This window comes from Hetaerina americana, unplaced genomic scaffold (genome assembly GCF_022747635.1).
Source record: "Hetaerina americana unplaced genomic scaffold, ioHetAmer1.1.p SCAF_17, whole genome shotgun sequence".
Classification (NCBI taxonomy): Eukaryota; Metazoa; Arthropoda; class Insecta; order Odonata; family Calopterygidae; genus Hetaerina; species Hetaerina americana.
The window spans coordinates 7,949,504-7,967,080 of NW_027286730.1; the positions used below are offsets into that span (position 1 = coordinate 7,949,504).

The 17,577-nt window shown below is 37.6% G+C and overlaps 2 protein-coding genes across 2 annotated transcripts in view; both read left to right on the plus strand.

Moving 5' to 3' along the window:
- LOC139687159 (neuroligin 4-like) overlaps positions 1-5,636 on the plus strand; it is a 409,782-nt gene extending 404,146 nt beyond the window's left edge. The window contains exon 5 of the mRNA XM_071584292.1: positions 5,227-5,636. Within this exon, the coding sequence (XP_071440393.1) occupies positions 5,227-5,636 (410 nt within the window). The remainder of the gene's footprint in view (positions 1-5,226) is intronic.
- Positions 5,637-9,665: 4,029 nt separating this feature from the next.
- LOC139687160 (neuroligin-2-like) overlaps positions 9,666-17,577 on the plus strand; it is a 37,253-nt gene continuing 29,341 nt past the window's right edge. The window contains exons 1-2 of the mRNA XM_071584293.1: positions 9,666-9,843; positions 11,373-11,647. Of these exons, the coding sequence (XP_071440394.1) occupies positions 9,666-9,843; positions 11,373-11,647 (453 nt within the window). The remainder of the gene's footprint in view (positions 9,844-11,372; positions 11,648-17,577) is intronic.

Below are 17,577 nucleotides of genomic sequence, written 5' to 3' on the forward strand. Positions count from 1 at the left end.
TCAATATCGATGTTTAAAGTCCAATGCAAAGGTCGAAGTGCTGTTTTCGCACTAATGAAAAATAAATAAAAGTATCATTTAATGTTTTCTATGTTTCCCAGGAAAAAGTACCATCCCATTACCTACTTTATAGTACACTATGTAGAAAGTTGTCATATAAATAAAAAATGAATATGTTAAATACGTTTAGCTGTGGGCTTCGTTCAATTTATTATTGTGCTAATAGGCAGCAATTTTATTCCACCTGGATATATATGCACCTTATTCTATTTTAGCAATATCCACATTATACACTTCAATGAGCTGAGCTTTCTCCATATAAGGTCAAGTGAGTCCTTTTTATTACCAAACGGACTTGTAAAAGTTGCTTTCTATGGTCCGTTTTTCAAGAAGTTTCTGGGTTTAGGTTTAATGGTGCAGGAATATGAAAACAATTCACATCTTGTCATATTATCATTAGTTTAAAATTGATTCCTATTCCTAGTCAGAGAGTTCCATTGTTTACGTGCCATCCAAAAAAATCTCTGATGCTCATTTTTTCCATTATTTGATAATGTTATGGCTTTAGGCTCAAACAGTACGTATTCGATGCCCATGTGTCGTGGCAGAAACTATGTAAATGTGCGAATGATGAATTTTCATGGCCGTGAAAGGCCCTCCGTTTGACTTTATTGTTGAGTTATTATTAAAGGGAATCCTATGCATTTTATGATAATATGTGAGATAAGGTTGACTGATGTCGTGCAATCAGACAAGAATACTCAGAACAGTGCGTGTGGTCAGTTGTGCTCCACATGGACTAATTTTTTTCGGCTTGAACATCCTTGGTCAAACTGCTCATTCGACCTAGTCTCGATGTTTCAGTGCAGATAAAACGCGTGACTGGGGACCAGTTTTTGCGGCTTTTGAATTGGCCAAATAGATAAACTCAGCGCTAACGGCTCACTCGCCCTTTGGAGAGCTGAAGCATGTGGCGTGAAGGTTCGAGCATGAGGATTTCGGAGCAATTCTGGGCAACTCGGTGCGAACGAACGTGCTTTGTTTGTCCGGCCATGGAGATGGTCAAGTTCAGAGATGTCGCTCTAATGGTACCCATCGAGCATAAGAATTAATTTGCAAGTCTGTACTATCGCTTTGCATTCAGTTAGGCTTATTCTGCTCGTTGATCGCCAGAATTAAGAATAAACGAAATTTGTGGATGTTGACTAGCAATAATATATCGTTTATAATTAAAACCTTAAATAAGCAAGAGTGAATTTTAACAAAAGCCTTGCGGTTTATTCTGCTTCTTATTGAATGACACAATAGTGCTACTCACTCTAATTTATACTTTTGCTCGTCAATCAGGTATTGTGAGTAAGTCTCACTTCATTCTAATAAATGAAACCTCCCTTGTTCACCCATCGGAACTTCAGTGGTGAAGAAAGAGCAGAACGAGTTTGAGACAGCAGGATATTCTAATGGATTTAAGAGTGAAGGATAGATTTGGCCTCTCAACTACACTTTCTTAGTGTTGATCGAAAACTGAAAGCTCGATACTGCAATGTAGGTGTATAGGAGTCTCCGTTTTTCCACCAGGAAGAAATTGACGGTTGATCTTGCAAAAGAAACCAGCGTGAAGGAGGATAAACCTCGCATTATGTGTTTTAATGCAAGTTTGATTTAAACGATTGAAAAAAATATCGCAATAGAAATTTTTCTTTAGGATCCTCCGCGCTGGACCAAGTTTGAATTCCGATTGTGGTGGATTTGTATAGAAGGTGATTCGTGAAGAGTATTAGGTGCAGTTATGCGGCGCTGCTCAAGGTAATTGAGCAACTGCGCCAAAAAAGAATAATTTATTTTTTCCGTTACGAGAGGTTCGTTAATCCTCATTCCACTATAACCTACAATCACTCTTCAAATAAATATCTCAATTTTTTCCTAATAGCTAAAATGACATAAACTTTTGATGACCTACAAACTGATACTATTCTAATTACTCAATTCGCCAGATTTCTAATTGAATGTGTATTTTGGAAGCGACGTGGGGTCCACTAGGTGATATTCGATTAAATACCGGAAGGTTCGGGAAAACGTATGCCAGATTCTTGTGATAAATCTTAATAAAACACAAGTGAAGTACGAATTTTTCTGGATTGCGGATATTCTGTCTGCTCTAATGCAAGAATTCATAGTTCAGAGACCACAAAAGGCAGTAATATCTATTATATTTGGAAACTGTATTTGTTTTTAGCGGTGGAAATTTATATTTAGTACATTAATTCATTACAAGAAACTGCAAGAAAGGCCGCGAAAGTAACTTTTAGCAGAGTCATCCGCTAACATGCATTTCAGTGCAACAATTTAAGAGATCAGTCTCGGTCAAGGCGAATGATTTTTACACTCTTAATTTGTTGCATTTACTTAATTCATGGTGGAAATTTAACTATTTGTCAGCCAAAAACATCGTTTTTGACCATTTTTATGGAATTAAATTTAACTATCGATAATACATATTGCAAGATTTTTGCTATGAATCAGCTTACGAGGATCGGGTGGGTAATATCTTATTTTAGTGTAATTGTCTCAGTTTTACCGACCTGACGCGGTTGCATAGGTTAGAGTCAATCAATTAAATTATTGGAAACCTAATAAATGTAATTTGAACTACAAAATATGATTTGGCTTACAAATACTATTGCTAGCGTTTATATGATTATGGAATGGCTACTCTTAAGCACCGCAAAGTATGATTCTTACGTCTCCCTGCCTGATGTTTTCAATCATGGGACCGGAGAAAATATGTATGTAACACGACGCGGAAGGTGGAACAAAAGTCACTCTTAATATCATTGCTGGGTGCGTTGTATGTAAAAAATATTAAATTGTTTCAACTAGTGAATAACCTTTAAACATATTCTCCATTTTGATCTTATGCATCACTAAGTAACCAATGAATTAATTGACGTTGTGAACTCAAAATTTTGCACCTGCTGTAACAAGAACAACTTTGTGTATGCGCTGTTTCGATTAAATTTTAAACTTCATCATCTCTTCCGTATGTATGTTTATCGGCTCCCCGCTGTTCTCAGAATTTACCTTTGCATGGATTAATAGTCATAAGGTGGGCTTTAATTTTAGCATTCATGCAGAATTCACCCCATCACTATGCTAAAAATTTGATGTGGTGAAATAATTGCGACCTAAGTACGTTCAAGGTCTGAAGTCCCTTAATTCGTTCTCTGACAAATTGCTCAAACGAAAACTGTGATACTCCTGTTAAGTTACAACTATACATACTAACACATTTTTCACAACGTGAACACCAAGTCTGCTGAGAACACATCTGTAGTGTTCTGTTTTGCGCATTGGAAAAAACGGCCGGCTGTGATGGAAACTTCATGGACTCTTTGAAAATGGAATTCGGACAATTGGCCAGCTTTGAACTATTGCATCCTCATACACACATTTATCACCGCCATTACACTATCACCAATCGCCTTAGTGAATTAACGACCAATAATTTAGATGTATATTACAATACAAAGTTGAAGAAAACGAATGATAATGTTGTTCCGTAACACTAAGCGATCTAGTGTTTTAAGTATTGGGAACTCTTCCACCCAGCGGAAACTATGCGCACTTGTGTACTGTGTGGCACAGACATCTATGTCTTATACTCATTAAGAGTGCCCGCGTACTTTATGCTAAGCCAATTCTTTTCAATACTCCCAATTCCGAGAATAAATTGGATGGTCTTAAAACCTGAATACAACTTGTACTTTTCACTGAGGGAGTTTCTCGTCTTAAGACCAACTACTGTTCATATATTCACTTATACACCTGCTAGGTAAAATGAAGGAATAGTTTGGGTCGGGGTCATTTTGAGTGTATATCACCACACAGCCCTTTCTAACGATCCCCCCCAGTTTGCGATAACTCAGTAACTAGATTTTAGTGTAACATCGGATGAGAGAAAAACGAATTTTAATGCACTTTACTCTGAATTTGTGAATTTTGCACGCCATAGAGCCTATTTCCGGAGAATTGCAGCCCTCAAATATTAAAATCAATTTTCTATATTATCATTGTCGAGTTATTTATTTACCAAAGAAAAACGTAAGTGAACACTCTTAATATCCGCGTTAATTTTTACAATATCAACTGTTTATTTAATGTAAAGAGCTAAGAGAGTCCTTAATATACTAGGAAATTAAGAGAACTCGAAAATATATTACGAATATTTATTCATCCAGCTATGAAAATCAGAACAAAGTTTGGTTTCAGAGATGGAACTAGGGCTAACCAATTACTTTAAATAGAAACGGTATTTCAAATATCAGGGGCTCGTTAGATGCTTCTGCCACTTCCGATTTCTCATAAAGATATTATCTCCGAAACGTCACACGGCTTGGATAAAACTTATGGATTTCATAGTCGTCACTCGGATTAGAACCTGGGCCTTACAGTTAGTAGCTGCTTGCTCTAAAAACTAAACAGGTTTAATACATTTTTCCTATTTATCCTGAAAATGTTATATTTTTGTTTGAAGTATAAATGTTTATACTGTGCAGAGGCTGTTAGCACATAGGGTAGGAGTAGTCATAAAGGAGTGATTTTATTTAATTTCAGGGAGCTTACTCCCTCTATTTACTTTACTTCTTATACATACGTATCTGTTAACTTGCATACTCTTTCTCTCTCTTTATGGCTGCTACTGCTGATAAACACCTTCTTTGATCCTTTCTCATCAATTGATTCATTCATGGAGTGTGATAGACTAGTAGGTAGAGCACTGGGGTACTAACCTAATAACTAAGTTACAATTTCGGCAAAGGCATCTGAGCGTTCCCAGCTTCACCTAAGGTGTATAATTCTTTCCTTATCAATTGGGAAACTTCCCGAGAAATAAGGAACGCTTTCTGGGAAACCATAAACAGCACAGGGAAAGTAATTGGCTCCCGCACCCTTGTGGATTTTAAACGTTAAACAAGGCTTAGTATGAAGTCAGCTCTGCCCTCGTCGGTCTAACCACATTTCAGATAAATAATGAGGTGGCCGGGGTCGTACTGTGAATATACATGCCCTACCATTCTTGGAATAAATTTTTTCGTCCATTTAAAAACTTCTCTTTGTACCTCCCTGCATATTACTCTGGGTAATTTGTATGTAGCCCTTTTCTCCGTGGCTCTTAACCTCCCTGAACGCCAATATAAGCCTCTCTCTCTCTTTTTCCCTCGCCAGGCCTCTTCCATCGCGCCGCCCTCCTCTCGGGGAGCGCTCTGAGTAGCTGGGCCATCGTCGAAGACCCAGTCTTCTACGCTGTCCGGCTCGCCCGGAGGCTCAACTGCTCGTCTCCGGAGGAAGCCGCCCCCACGGCCACAGGTGCGGCTCCTAGTGGTGCGGCCGCGGCGGCGGAGGCATGGCGGGAGGCGGAGCGGCTGGAGGACTGCCTGCGGGCCGCACCGCTCTCGGCCCTTACAGCGCAGGACGCCCCTCCACCGCCACCCGCTTTCCTCACGGCGTTCGGACCGTCTGTGGACGGCGTCGTGGTGCGACCGGGCTTCCGGGCGGACATGGCGGCCGCGCTCCTGGCATCCGGTGGCGGTGGTGGCGGGGCCGGAGTTGACGGAGACTCTGGTGAGTGTAGATGAAGCCAGGTGTGGCGGCGTTACAAATAGTCCATGTGACCTAAAATCGTAAATACCAAGCAAAACAAATGTGCATTTATTTAATCAAAAGAAGCTGTTCTATAAAGACAAATATTGTTCTTATTTGGTTTTAAATATTATTGTACTTGACGGAACGGAAATTCGTTCAGTAAATATTAAAATTTGATGACTACGAAGAATATAAGGACTGATACTCTGCCATCACTCAATAGTAATTACTCTACCCAAATAAATGACTAATAATGTTTCTATTGGATTCATCCCATGGTGAAGATGTCCAACAAAAAGCAATACAGGTGCAATACCTGTATGCATTCAATTCGGAGAAACAACTTCTTATTTTTTAAATCATCTATAAAGCAAGGCCCTATAGAACAAAGAAAATATAAAGTTCTGTTTCCTGAATCCACGTTGATATAGTAGTGATACACTTATTTTGCATCCTGGATAAGCTTATGGATTTTCATCAAAAGCTAATAATATACTAATTACAGTGTAAAAGAAAACGATAGCTAACTTGATAATGAACTCAAATTTAAAGACTAAAAGAAGTAGTTTACCTAAATTAAAATATTTTTCTCTCAATGATTTTTTTATCACTTTCATCAAAATCAGTTTATCCATAACCTTCCGCGCAATTTAAAAGTGAGTTTTTGTTGAATTTAACACAGAAGTGAATGCTTTAAAATTGAGTTTAATATCTTTCAAATTGCATCCCATTTAACCAAGTGACTTTCTCCCAGAGAATTGCAGGCGTTCATATGGTAAAAATTCTGACTAGTGAAAGATGTTTCACCATGAAAAATGCTGGTGGTGCCTCGCGATTTTTAAAACCATATCAAGCGCTGAATTCGGGCTTCTCGAGAGAATATAGAGGAAATTCTCTCATTCAGTCCAGAAGAGAGGGAAAAGGAAAACACGGGTACGGGAAGATAAAAGTGAAAATAAATACAAAGTAACAAAAAAGCATAAAATAAATCGCAAAAAGAAGAGCAGCGCATGAATAAAAGATAGGAGGGGTAAAAAAATCCGACATGTAAATCTAGATGCCAGGCGTCTTGTTTTCCTTCCATTCCGAATTCTACCGGAAACCCGATACTTAAAACCTCCTCCCGCTCTGCAGCGTCGCATATCAATCCGCTGGATCCGCATGGCGTTTCGACCTGGGCAACGTCGGTGGCGTCGGATTCCGCTACAAGGTCATTTACGGGATAACGCGAGGGAGCAGTCATCTCCCTCAATCGGACGACGTATCGCCATGCTCCCCCGCTCCTCTCGAATCTCACTCGCATGCGGCGAATAAACAGATGAGCATCGGATGAATCGCCTCCCAACTCCCTTCGCTCGAAAGTAAATGACGAGATAAAAAGTCTGCCCACCCCCACACCAAAGTTCAATCGATGTCCCCACAATGTCGTCTTTTTTGCGGATAGCTAAGCGTTTTGGGAAGTGAAACGATCGGCACTTGCTCCAATTTGAATAAATTTCCGTGCAGTTAGTTTGTTGTAAAATGCGACGAGTGGTGGTGGTGTGGGAAATTAATGTAAAATCATTTAAAAAAAAGCCCGTCGAGATGAGGGAGTCGTTTTAAAATAGTGTAATTAATTTAATTGAAACTTTGTCTTTGCGGATATATTTTTTCCAATGAGCAGATCATTTTAGGGCATGCAAACTGTGGTGGTACTGACATTTTATTTCTTATTTTACTCACCTTAAATGTGCTTTTAGATTACAAAATAGCATGTTTGTATTTATTCAACATGCTTGGTCTGCAGGATATTTTAAGAACATAATTTTTTTTAAAGATTCAGTGCTTTCACCAAATTATGTAGAGTGAATAAGCTAAGCTGTCTTCCAAAGTTCGCACTGTCAGAATTAATAAATGTGCCTGTTAGGATAAAATTCGATAGAGGATTTGAAATTTTTATTACTTCTGTTTTGGTATTGGTAAACGAGATCAATGTAATTAGCATCATGGTGCATGACTTTTATTTCTGTTTTCGAACTAACTATTGTGAAACAGTTGAGTATCAGACTTACTGCTTGAGATTAATAATTTCACTCCACTACTTAACCTTGAAATTGAAATGAAAGAAGTGAAGTTTAAAATCCTTGGGGTACTTTCCGGTTAGAGGGGAAATTCATTTAGTTTTATACAAGACTTCTCTTCCTATAAAAATTGCAATCGTCCAATTTTTTTACAGGATCCCTTATTTTTTTAAATCAAATAAATGTACGAGTATAACATCAAGCTATTTGTTTTTAGGGGATGTGTAACCAAAGTTTGTTTCATTTCTGTGTTTAGACCCACAGGTACTTTATGTCTGCCTTTCATCTTAATAGTACGATTTGTGTGTTAGCCATAACCAATTTTTCTCGTCATGATCGATTACTCCGAGATAACCCTTACGTAGGTGTATCAGATGTTCTGCTTGTTTAGTGTGACAGCAAACCTTGGAAGCCTTATGCAAACGAAGGGCGATTATTAAATGTGGAGGATGGCCAATACGATGAATTGGACATACGCCTACGCGTACATAAATATTTACATCGTGAGATCCAGCATGATGGCACCAGAGGGAAACTTGGGGAAGTGGTGATTCAACTAACGTGTTTGCTCTGCCACTGGTTTGATTCAAATGTGGCTGCCGCAAAGTCAAAGAATGTTATTTTGGCTTAATGGTGATAAGAGCGATTATCATTCCTTAATGTCCACCCTGTAAAGAATTCTGAGGCAGTATGTGTAAATCTCTAGTGAACCGCCGAAAATGTTCCCTTTCTAGCTTCAAAACAAAATGAAAGTGTGCAAAGAGTATTTCACATTTTGTGGTTCATAAATATTACCATAGGTGTCGTTATCAAATATATTTTAATATGTTTAATTTCCTATTTAAACTACTATCATTATTTATAGAAAAATTATTCATCTGGGACTTCAATTGATATTTTAAAATGGTGAACTGTTTGTCAGGAAACAATAGTATATTAAAACTTGTTGCTACAAAAAGGTGTAAATGTAGCATTAGCCTATAACCGGTTGTCATTTCTACACCTGCGTCAGTATCGACTATTGTGTGCGTGATTAGATTAATTTTGTCCCTCTCAGCAATGGAGTGAATGATGTTTGAGCATATGATATGATAGCATTACTTTACCTATTATGTGATACATAATTTGATTTTTCATGAGTTCATCCGTATTACGAGACTCAAAAATTTAAAGTGATAAGCGAAATTGCATTATAAATGGAAAAAAATTTTCTCTTTCGGGCGAATATGGAATCATTACAAAATTTCATATTCATTTAATAAACATGAATTTCCACAAAGTTGAGCCGGGAAAAATTGAATATTTACAAAATTTCATTTCCACCATGAAACTCAACTATTCCGAAAAATAAGTTCTTTTAAATTCTTCACCATAATATATTCTTTCCGAAGCAGTTTTAAATGTCAATTTTCATAGAATACGAAAACAATGTACAGTCTATTATAATGTCACGATAGTTGTACCTGGAATAATTTTAGCTAAAACATTCTATAGGCAAAGCTTCAGTCTATCTGTCTATCATCTTAATTCCCAAGATCCTCTTATAAAGAATATTATTTCAAAAATTCAGTTAGATTATTTATATTGACCTATGAATGGCACTCTTAGCTGTTCCATAGCGGAAGCAAGAACTTGGACGAGTGCTTAAATAATGAGAAATAGTGCTAATAAAATGAAGCAGTTCAAAAATTTACATTAAAGGGATCACGTGCAAACGCCATCAAGAAAGCTGCCAGAGTTGCAACCAGCATTTCCATCCCGTCGTCGGAGGGAGCGACCACCTAGGAAACTTGTCGTTTCATTTTCGCATTCATTTTTCCCACATCCTGGACGGCTTCATTATAACTTACTGTATTTTTTTAAGCGTACGTGAAGGGGAGAACTCGTCACTTCGTTTATTTTTTTCTTCCCCACCCTAACGCCACATTATTGATGATCTAAAGTATTTTCCCTGTTTTCCAAATGTGGACTTTGCTTCTCTTCGGCGCAGGGGGCAACGGTAAGAAGCGGAGCAGCGGTGGCGGAGGTGGAGGGGGAACGGCAGGGTTTGGCCTCAACACGTATGACCTCCTGTTTGGCGTCGTTTCCGGGGAGGCCCTCTTCCGGTTCTCCAACCGAGACGTCCAGTCAGGATTCGAAGGTGGGTGTTCCCAAGACTCGCGTGAGAGGAAATGGAAACGCGATCCTGTTGTGGTGTGAATTTCCGAACGGTCGTGGAAAGTTGGGATGTGGAATCGATTGTTCCAAAGATCCCGTTGAATGCCTCACCGAAATTGGTTGAAGCAATGCACACTTTGGTGGGCCGGTTTTTACATCCGGTTATAGTCCGTTGTGGTCTTTGATTCGCAGTAGTCAAAATATTGACCGTATTTGAATGAAAATTAAGGCTCGAGCAGGAGTTTTATTTAGAATGTGGGCAGAATATATTTTATCCAATCTTACCTTGCTTCAAATTTCGTTTTTAACGACATGTCGAAAATGTATCAAAGGGTAAGTTATGCTGCAGGGGAATTTAAAATCATTTAATTCAGTTTTTTCAATATGCAGCTGGAAATACTTAGGAACTAACGTGGTTAGAAATTTAAAAGATTACCAATAAATTGCCTGATTGATCTCTAGTTCCTGTCAGAAAAAAATATTGAAATAAGAATTATTTATTTTAATGTCTATATGTATTTATTTTTGTATTTTTAATGCATCATTTGGGTTGATAATATGGCCACTTCGACCAGGAATAAGCGAAATGGTACGGTGACTAACCTGGGAACCATAACGTTCACGCAGATAGCTAGGTAATTCACCTTTGCTGTTGCTTCAGACGGTGACGGTCCATGTTGTTGCTTTCAAAGGCGATCAATGCTGGCAGAGTGCATGGTTCATTAGACTTCAGCATGAGGCTGCGGACGCTGGATAATTTTCTGTTATGAAAATATTTAGTATCCTTTTTGGTTTAATGCTCATATTTAAGTTATTTCTGCATACAAGGTATGAAGAATTGCGAAATTTTATTTATGAAGGTTTTTATTTCGTAATATTTCAAATATTTCAAGTTTTATTGCGTGTTTGAATATGAACAAAATGATTTTATTTGTTAATCGAGCAGGGTATATTACGAAACCTAATGTTCTCTACGGATTATGTGAAATGACATCCACCTTCACCCACGGTCAATTAATTGAGAGAATTTTTCCCAATTTGTAGATTTGCATCTATTCTCTTGCCTCATTGCTTTCTCTAATGACTCTGCTAATTCTCCCAATTACCGAGTTACTGATTCTATATTATTACTTATTGAGAAAAGCTCTGATCTGAGGAGTCAAATATTTTACGATAACATTTAATGCTTTAAACCATGCCAATACTGAGTGAGGTGGTTTCATGTTATGCAACTGAAAAGAGTTACCAAATGTAGAATATTGAACGCCACCTCCACTTTAGGTGTATGCCCATGACCAACTTCGTGTGAAATAGATTAACTATTTCATTAATTTGAATTGTCCTAGGAAGTATTTAGCTTGGCAATTTCGATTCCGTGTACTTTGATTCGACTACACTTTCCAAGAAGAACTTGGAATAAGATGTGCCATACATAATGAATCATTGCTACCAATTATAAATCAACCTTCCCCTTTCTTCCCTTTTCTTCCCTCTTTCCTGATCGGCTAACAGGTGAGCGTCGAGACCGCATCGTCCGCACGTACGTGAGGAACGCGTACCGCTACCACCTCTCGGAAATCTTCTTCACCGTTGTGAACGAGTACACAGACTGGGAGCGCACGGTGCAGCACCCTATAAACACGAGGGACGCCACGGTTGCGGCGTTGTCTGATGCTCAGTTCGTGGCGCCACTGGTGCAGGCGGGTGACGCGCTAGCCGCCCGCCCCGGTGCCCGCTCGTTTTTCTACGTGTTCGATTACCAGACGAGGGACGGCGACTATCCGCAGGTGAGTGGGCGGGTTTGTTTGGGGTTCCCGACCCGCATGGGCCACGCACGACGATCTAAGCGGTGGAAGAATTTGTGTCCATGCATCTGGCCAATTAGTCAGGTCCCCCAGCCAATTAAACAAGTCCCCGAGCATTAACTCTCTGTAATTAAGCGTTGCAATTACTTCAAAGCTTCAAAACTGCAATCCAACTGCAACCAAAAGGTGATTTTTCTCAAAATTTTCAAATTCAGTTCGTATATAAAATGAAAAAAACTAAAACTTTCGAATTCTCTGCTGAAAAAAAATAAGCGACAAAATGTTCACACGTAAGCTGCAATTACTATTTTGAACACCTACACCCTCAAAAACTGTTAAACTCGAGCTTAAAATCAATTGAAATCTGTCTATAACTAGAAAACTGCGAGTACTCGAATGTACGTAATTAGAACTTACCATTTTCTTTTAATTAGTTTACGGCCATGCTTAGTATTTTCATATTGGATTGAGTAAATAAATGATTTTAACATTCATCAAAATTATTTTCACCGTCATGTTATCTTAGGCTAGTTTTCTATACTTTTGCGTCACGATATTTAATTACTCAGTCAATTTGTGGAAGCAGTGCTGTGTTTGTAAGCCGCGTTGACGATGAAGGCGACCCACCTCTATTGCAACAGGATTGCCAAATAGGACTCAGTATACTCTAGGTGACCTAGCTAGTTAGCAATGCAAACAAACTTTGCCGCACAGTATTACCATTGGAGGTCCTTGTAGTTTCCTGTCTTAGCAAAAAGTACTGAATTTAAGAGCCTACGACGAAAAATAACTTGAAAGACATAATTCTTCTACATATGACTTCCAGAGTGAATAGTATTAGTAGCAATTAACAAAACTTATGAGTGATATTTCACTGTAAAGAATTCAATATTTCCATCCATAAAACATTATAAAATTGAATTCAAGTTTTCAGTTTTTCTGGAGATGTGTAACAATAGACAGAAATAGCTGCACATCCTCTCTCCTCACAGTTGTGAAACTTCTCAGGTAAAGTGTCCATATTCTGTCTCATGGCAAATCATTATAATAAATTGGCTGTTAGTTCGTCTTATTAGAATGCTAACTGATATCTAGATTCAGTCAGGTATAGAAAAATAAAAAAATTTAAACTTCTCTAGGCTCCTGACCTCAGAATCCGGAACGTACTTTATAATTACCTTTTCGCTTGTGATAATAGCCATTCAAGGAAAGGTTCCGCCTATTATAAATTATTTATATGTTGGTCGAACTGCCTCGTGTTCACGTTTGTCTCCGCGCTACTTTTCAGTTATCTAGCTTAATCATGTCAGAAGTGATGAATTAGAATTTTTTAACCAATATATGCTGTAATATCCTCTCACCTACTCTTGAAGAGGACTTATCTTTCCAGACTATTTCGCAATTGACCAATCTGGGCTAAGGTTTAGACCGATCTGCCTTTATAAAAGAGGGGCGCATGTGACGGGGCAATCAATGAGCCATTTCGACCTTCATAAGATTGCCAAGTGGGCAAAGAAACTGTTGTCATCGAAATACAAATCGACGAGGAGGGAAACCCGAGTATGAAGGAGCTTCGTGCTTCAAAACGCTGAGGAAGCCTGGAAATAAATACTAAGCAAACTTAAGAATCAATATACTTCTGCGCGAAAGGCAACTTCTTTATTATTATACCAAACTAAAACATACATACGCACTCAAAACAAACACAAATCCCGAACTTTTTCGTTGATTTCCTCTCGGGAATATGGAGGACACTGCTTTAGGAGTATGTAATGAAAAATGACGAAAGGCTGCTAATAAGGGCCGGAAGTAGAGCGTACATAGCGAGAATAAATAGAGCGTGGATCTCTAAGCTCAAGTTTGAATATTCCGGATCCCTTCTGTTTCAGTGGCTAAGCTAAGGCAGAGGAAACTTTTATCCTCTATATATTTCATGGGAGAAGACGAAGTGAGTCGTTGCCGGGCAACTGAAAGTTTTCCTCTCAACTTGAGTCGAGACGTAGTCATAAAGCTTTGCGATTCTTCCTTTTTTATACTGACAGGAAGTTTTCCTTTTATTGTTTCTTGCTTCGTCGAGCCTTTAAGCGTTACCGCTGTGACATCAGTGCAACTGCTGCATCACTATATTGCCCAAACCCATCTCAGTTTTTCTCACAGATAACCACTCTCAGCCACGGAATACAACTTCAAACTCTCGACGAGATAAAAAAAGACATTCCCCTCAATTGCACGCTTTCCTTATAAAGGTTCTCCTTTGGAGTTTGTAGATGCTCAATATTTTGATATATTTCTAGACGAAGTCTTTCAACTGGAATCCCTTTCTATAATAATGGATTATGTGCAACCATTTAAATTGGTGACAATGCCGTCATTTATTCGGTGATGACTCTGTAACGTTATCTCAATCGTATTCCTTAAAAAGCTGTGAATCATTGCCATATTTAGGATAAGTAGGAGGCAGAATGTAAAGACTATTACCATACAATATTCACTTCCAATTAAATGAAGAATTTCAGTGGTGTATATTTACTTACGGTAAAGTTGTGTTGCTGAAAGTTATCCATAGAATTTTCTTGAGCTTTGTTGAGCATAAAATATTTGAATTGTGGATACACGTCTGCCTGCTTTCTCGACCGGAAGTGATCAAGCAAGACAGGGAAATAATTTTTTAAAAATAACGAATATCAGTGTTTTTCCAACTGATATGAAATTGATCAAAATAATATATATAGTCATGAAAATAAAGATATATTTTTAAGATTAGTTTTACTATTTAAATGTGTATTAACTAAAATATTAAGTTATTAATTATATCACTTTGAAGTAGCCACATTCACATTCAAATGGACAACCCTAGCAAAAGTCAATCTGTGTATTTACCAGAGCTTTCTGAGGAAGCACAGAGGGCAGGAGCAAATGAACTGGTTTCCTATTCCGATTGTGTAATATGCAAACTATGTAGGCTTCAATATGGGGCGATATTAGCCTATTCCTCTACCAGGTCAATTTTAGATCGAAAACGTTTTGTAGTTTAACAATAATGCAGGGATTGAAAGGTGCCTCATATCAGAAGAGCTTCTAAATGTTACTTGGAGAATCTATTCAGAATGAGCAGAGAAACCATTGAAGTAACCGAACTTTGAACTTTGATTTCACATCAATCATTTCTATTACGCTGAAAGCTTCAATATTATTTTCTGTTGTTAAAAACGGATATCATTCATTAGTAAACACTTTCTATTTTTTCAAAGTTTTGATTTACAATTAATTCAAACATTTATATCATCGTTATAAAGAGTTCTTTTCCTGTTTGTGCGGCTGAAACTAATGATAATGAATGTTTCATGAGAATCTGGTAGCGTTCTTTTTCTCTATTGCTTCCTAATACACATGCCAAAGTGCTGAGTAGATGAGCTCGAAAAAGAAACGGCCTATGAAACTTCGAGCTTCCAAATCAAAGATGAAAGCAATGCTGATCAACTTTTTCGAGATTCATATATATATTATATATATATATATATATATATATATATATACATACATATATGTATATATATAGATATTTCACACAGTTTATTCGTCAAAGGCTCCACTGTTACCAAGACATTCAACAGAGAAATTTGGGATTGCCTTTTGAAACGAGTTTGGCGTGTGAGGGCAGAATTGTTTTACAGTAGGTGGTTACATTAAGAAATTGGGGTGAAAAAGTGGTCAGAGGTGGTTGTTGCACGACAAATCAACAGCTCACAAGATCATTGTTTTAAGGGAACGTATGGCAAAACGACAAATTTTTCAGCATCAACCACCCAGCGTACTTACCTTATCCATCCCCTCAGAATATATTTTATTTTCAAAACTCAAATTGAAGTTCAATGGACAGCGATAAACTTCAATAGAAGCGATTGAAATGGTGGTGACAAAGCAACTGAACTGTATTCTAGTACAGGTGGTCCAGAAGTGATGATGGGCCTGAAACCTCGCGTTAGGCGTTGTATTGCATTGGAAAGAGACGATGTAGAGGCCTGATAATAGGTAAAAGTCATTTCATGTTGTTGTTTGATCTGTGCGTGTGCAGCCCTGGAACTGTTTGAACACGCGGTGTTTAATTAGTATTCTAGTTAAACCTTTGAACTGATCTTGAAAAATGGTATACGTCTCGTAGGTACTGAACTATTTTGCGTAACATTTACATCAGTGCCGAACAGCGTTGTATTTTTCAGCTGTTATTTTTCGATGCCTCCTTAATGTTGGAAAGCAATTCTCTTCCGGTCCCGTTATTTTCTAACTAATATAATTTTCTCTCGTCAAACACTGCCTTCATTATTTCAATATCTCTCAAGTCAAAATCACCCACTGTTATTCCTTTAATATTTCTCCACCTACTTCCTCCTCTTTGTTACCCTTTCAACTTGTTTTAGTTTCTCTGCAGCTTATTTTCTCAATACTATTACATACACTTCTCAGTGTCTTGGTCAATGATCCATATAATAGAACCACGCTCCAAAGCAGCCATTTGTCTTTCTCTCACACCTGTACTCTTCCTGTACCCTGACATAAATTTCTTTTCTTTTGGAAAAAGGTTAATTTTTAAGGGGCATTTTTGTCTAAATTTAGCCCATTTCCTGATAAACAAAAGAAACAACAACGGGTGAATTGTTACCTCTCGTCCACTCTGGCCTGCCTAAATCTCTTTTAATATTTTTAACAGCGTATATACTCCCCTTGAAGCCCCATAAACTATCCAGTTTTTAGAATTAAGTCCTCATTCATGTACACAGGCACAAAAATATTAAAATTGTCGCTATTTTTTTAAAATGTAGTATTCAGTCGTTTAATTGGAAAAATAATTTTTTAAAAAGCGTACTTTTTCAGAATTTATATTTCATCTGAGAAGAAGCAGTCATAATGGCTACTGCAATCTGATCTTAAGGGGTCATTGGAAAATTCAAGCCCTTCGTCTCCTTTGAGGCCTCCCCATATGTATAAATATGATAATTGATTTTAAAGTAAGTAAGGTTTTTAAAGTCAAATAAGATTTTGGATGTATACACTCGACTATTAGTTGTAGATTTATACACAATTTAAAACAATCAATTACTTTCATTTACGCAAAGGAAGACTAGCCAGCTGGTGTGAGGTATAAATTACCTTTTATGATTCAACCACCTTTCATAATTTAACCACTCGCTGAAATTGACGCTTAGGGTGCTTACCCTGGTATCTATGATAATTATTTTGATCTGCTCTAGAAATTAAGAAAGGATTTAAGAAGAAAATAATATTTTTGCACTTAAATTCATTATTGAATATATAAATGTATAATCTCATGCATTGATAAATTTAATAGGTTGTGAACCTTACAACCTTTAAGTTTCGTTTAACAATTATCATACGCCTACACCTATGACACGCTTCAAAACACATACCCATCTCCATCTATCTATGTATCTTATCTAACTATCGTATTTAAGGAATGTGTTAGTTCTCTGTGGGTAGTTGTTAATACGCATTGATAAAATGTCTGCTGTGAACTTGGGAAATCATCGAGGTGAATCAGCGCTTGAAACTTTTGAATAAAAAAATTATCACGCCCCCGGCATGCTTGTTTGCCACCGTGAAATCTTATTCTGTTACTTTCAATGCGCATATTTTTCTGTTTTCTCTTCGCCTTATTTCCTACCACGTTGTCATAATTAAATTGAATGAGCTTATTTCAAGTTTACTATAAAATGTTTTCATTATCAATTCCTCTTGGTTTTGACTTCTAAAGAAGACATCTTGCTCATTAGTGAAACAGGAGCATACACAAAAGGGTTCGGGATGTACGAGCTCGTATTTAGAAAAACTTGTATGATAAGTGAAAAAACAAGAAAGAAAGATGATTATAATGAACGCGAGAGGGGCAAGAGGAA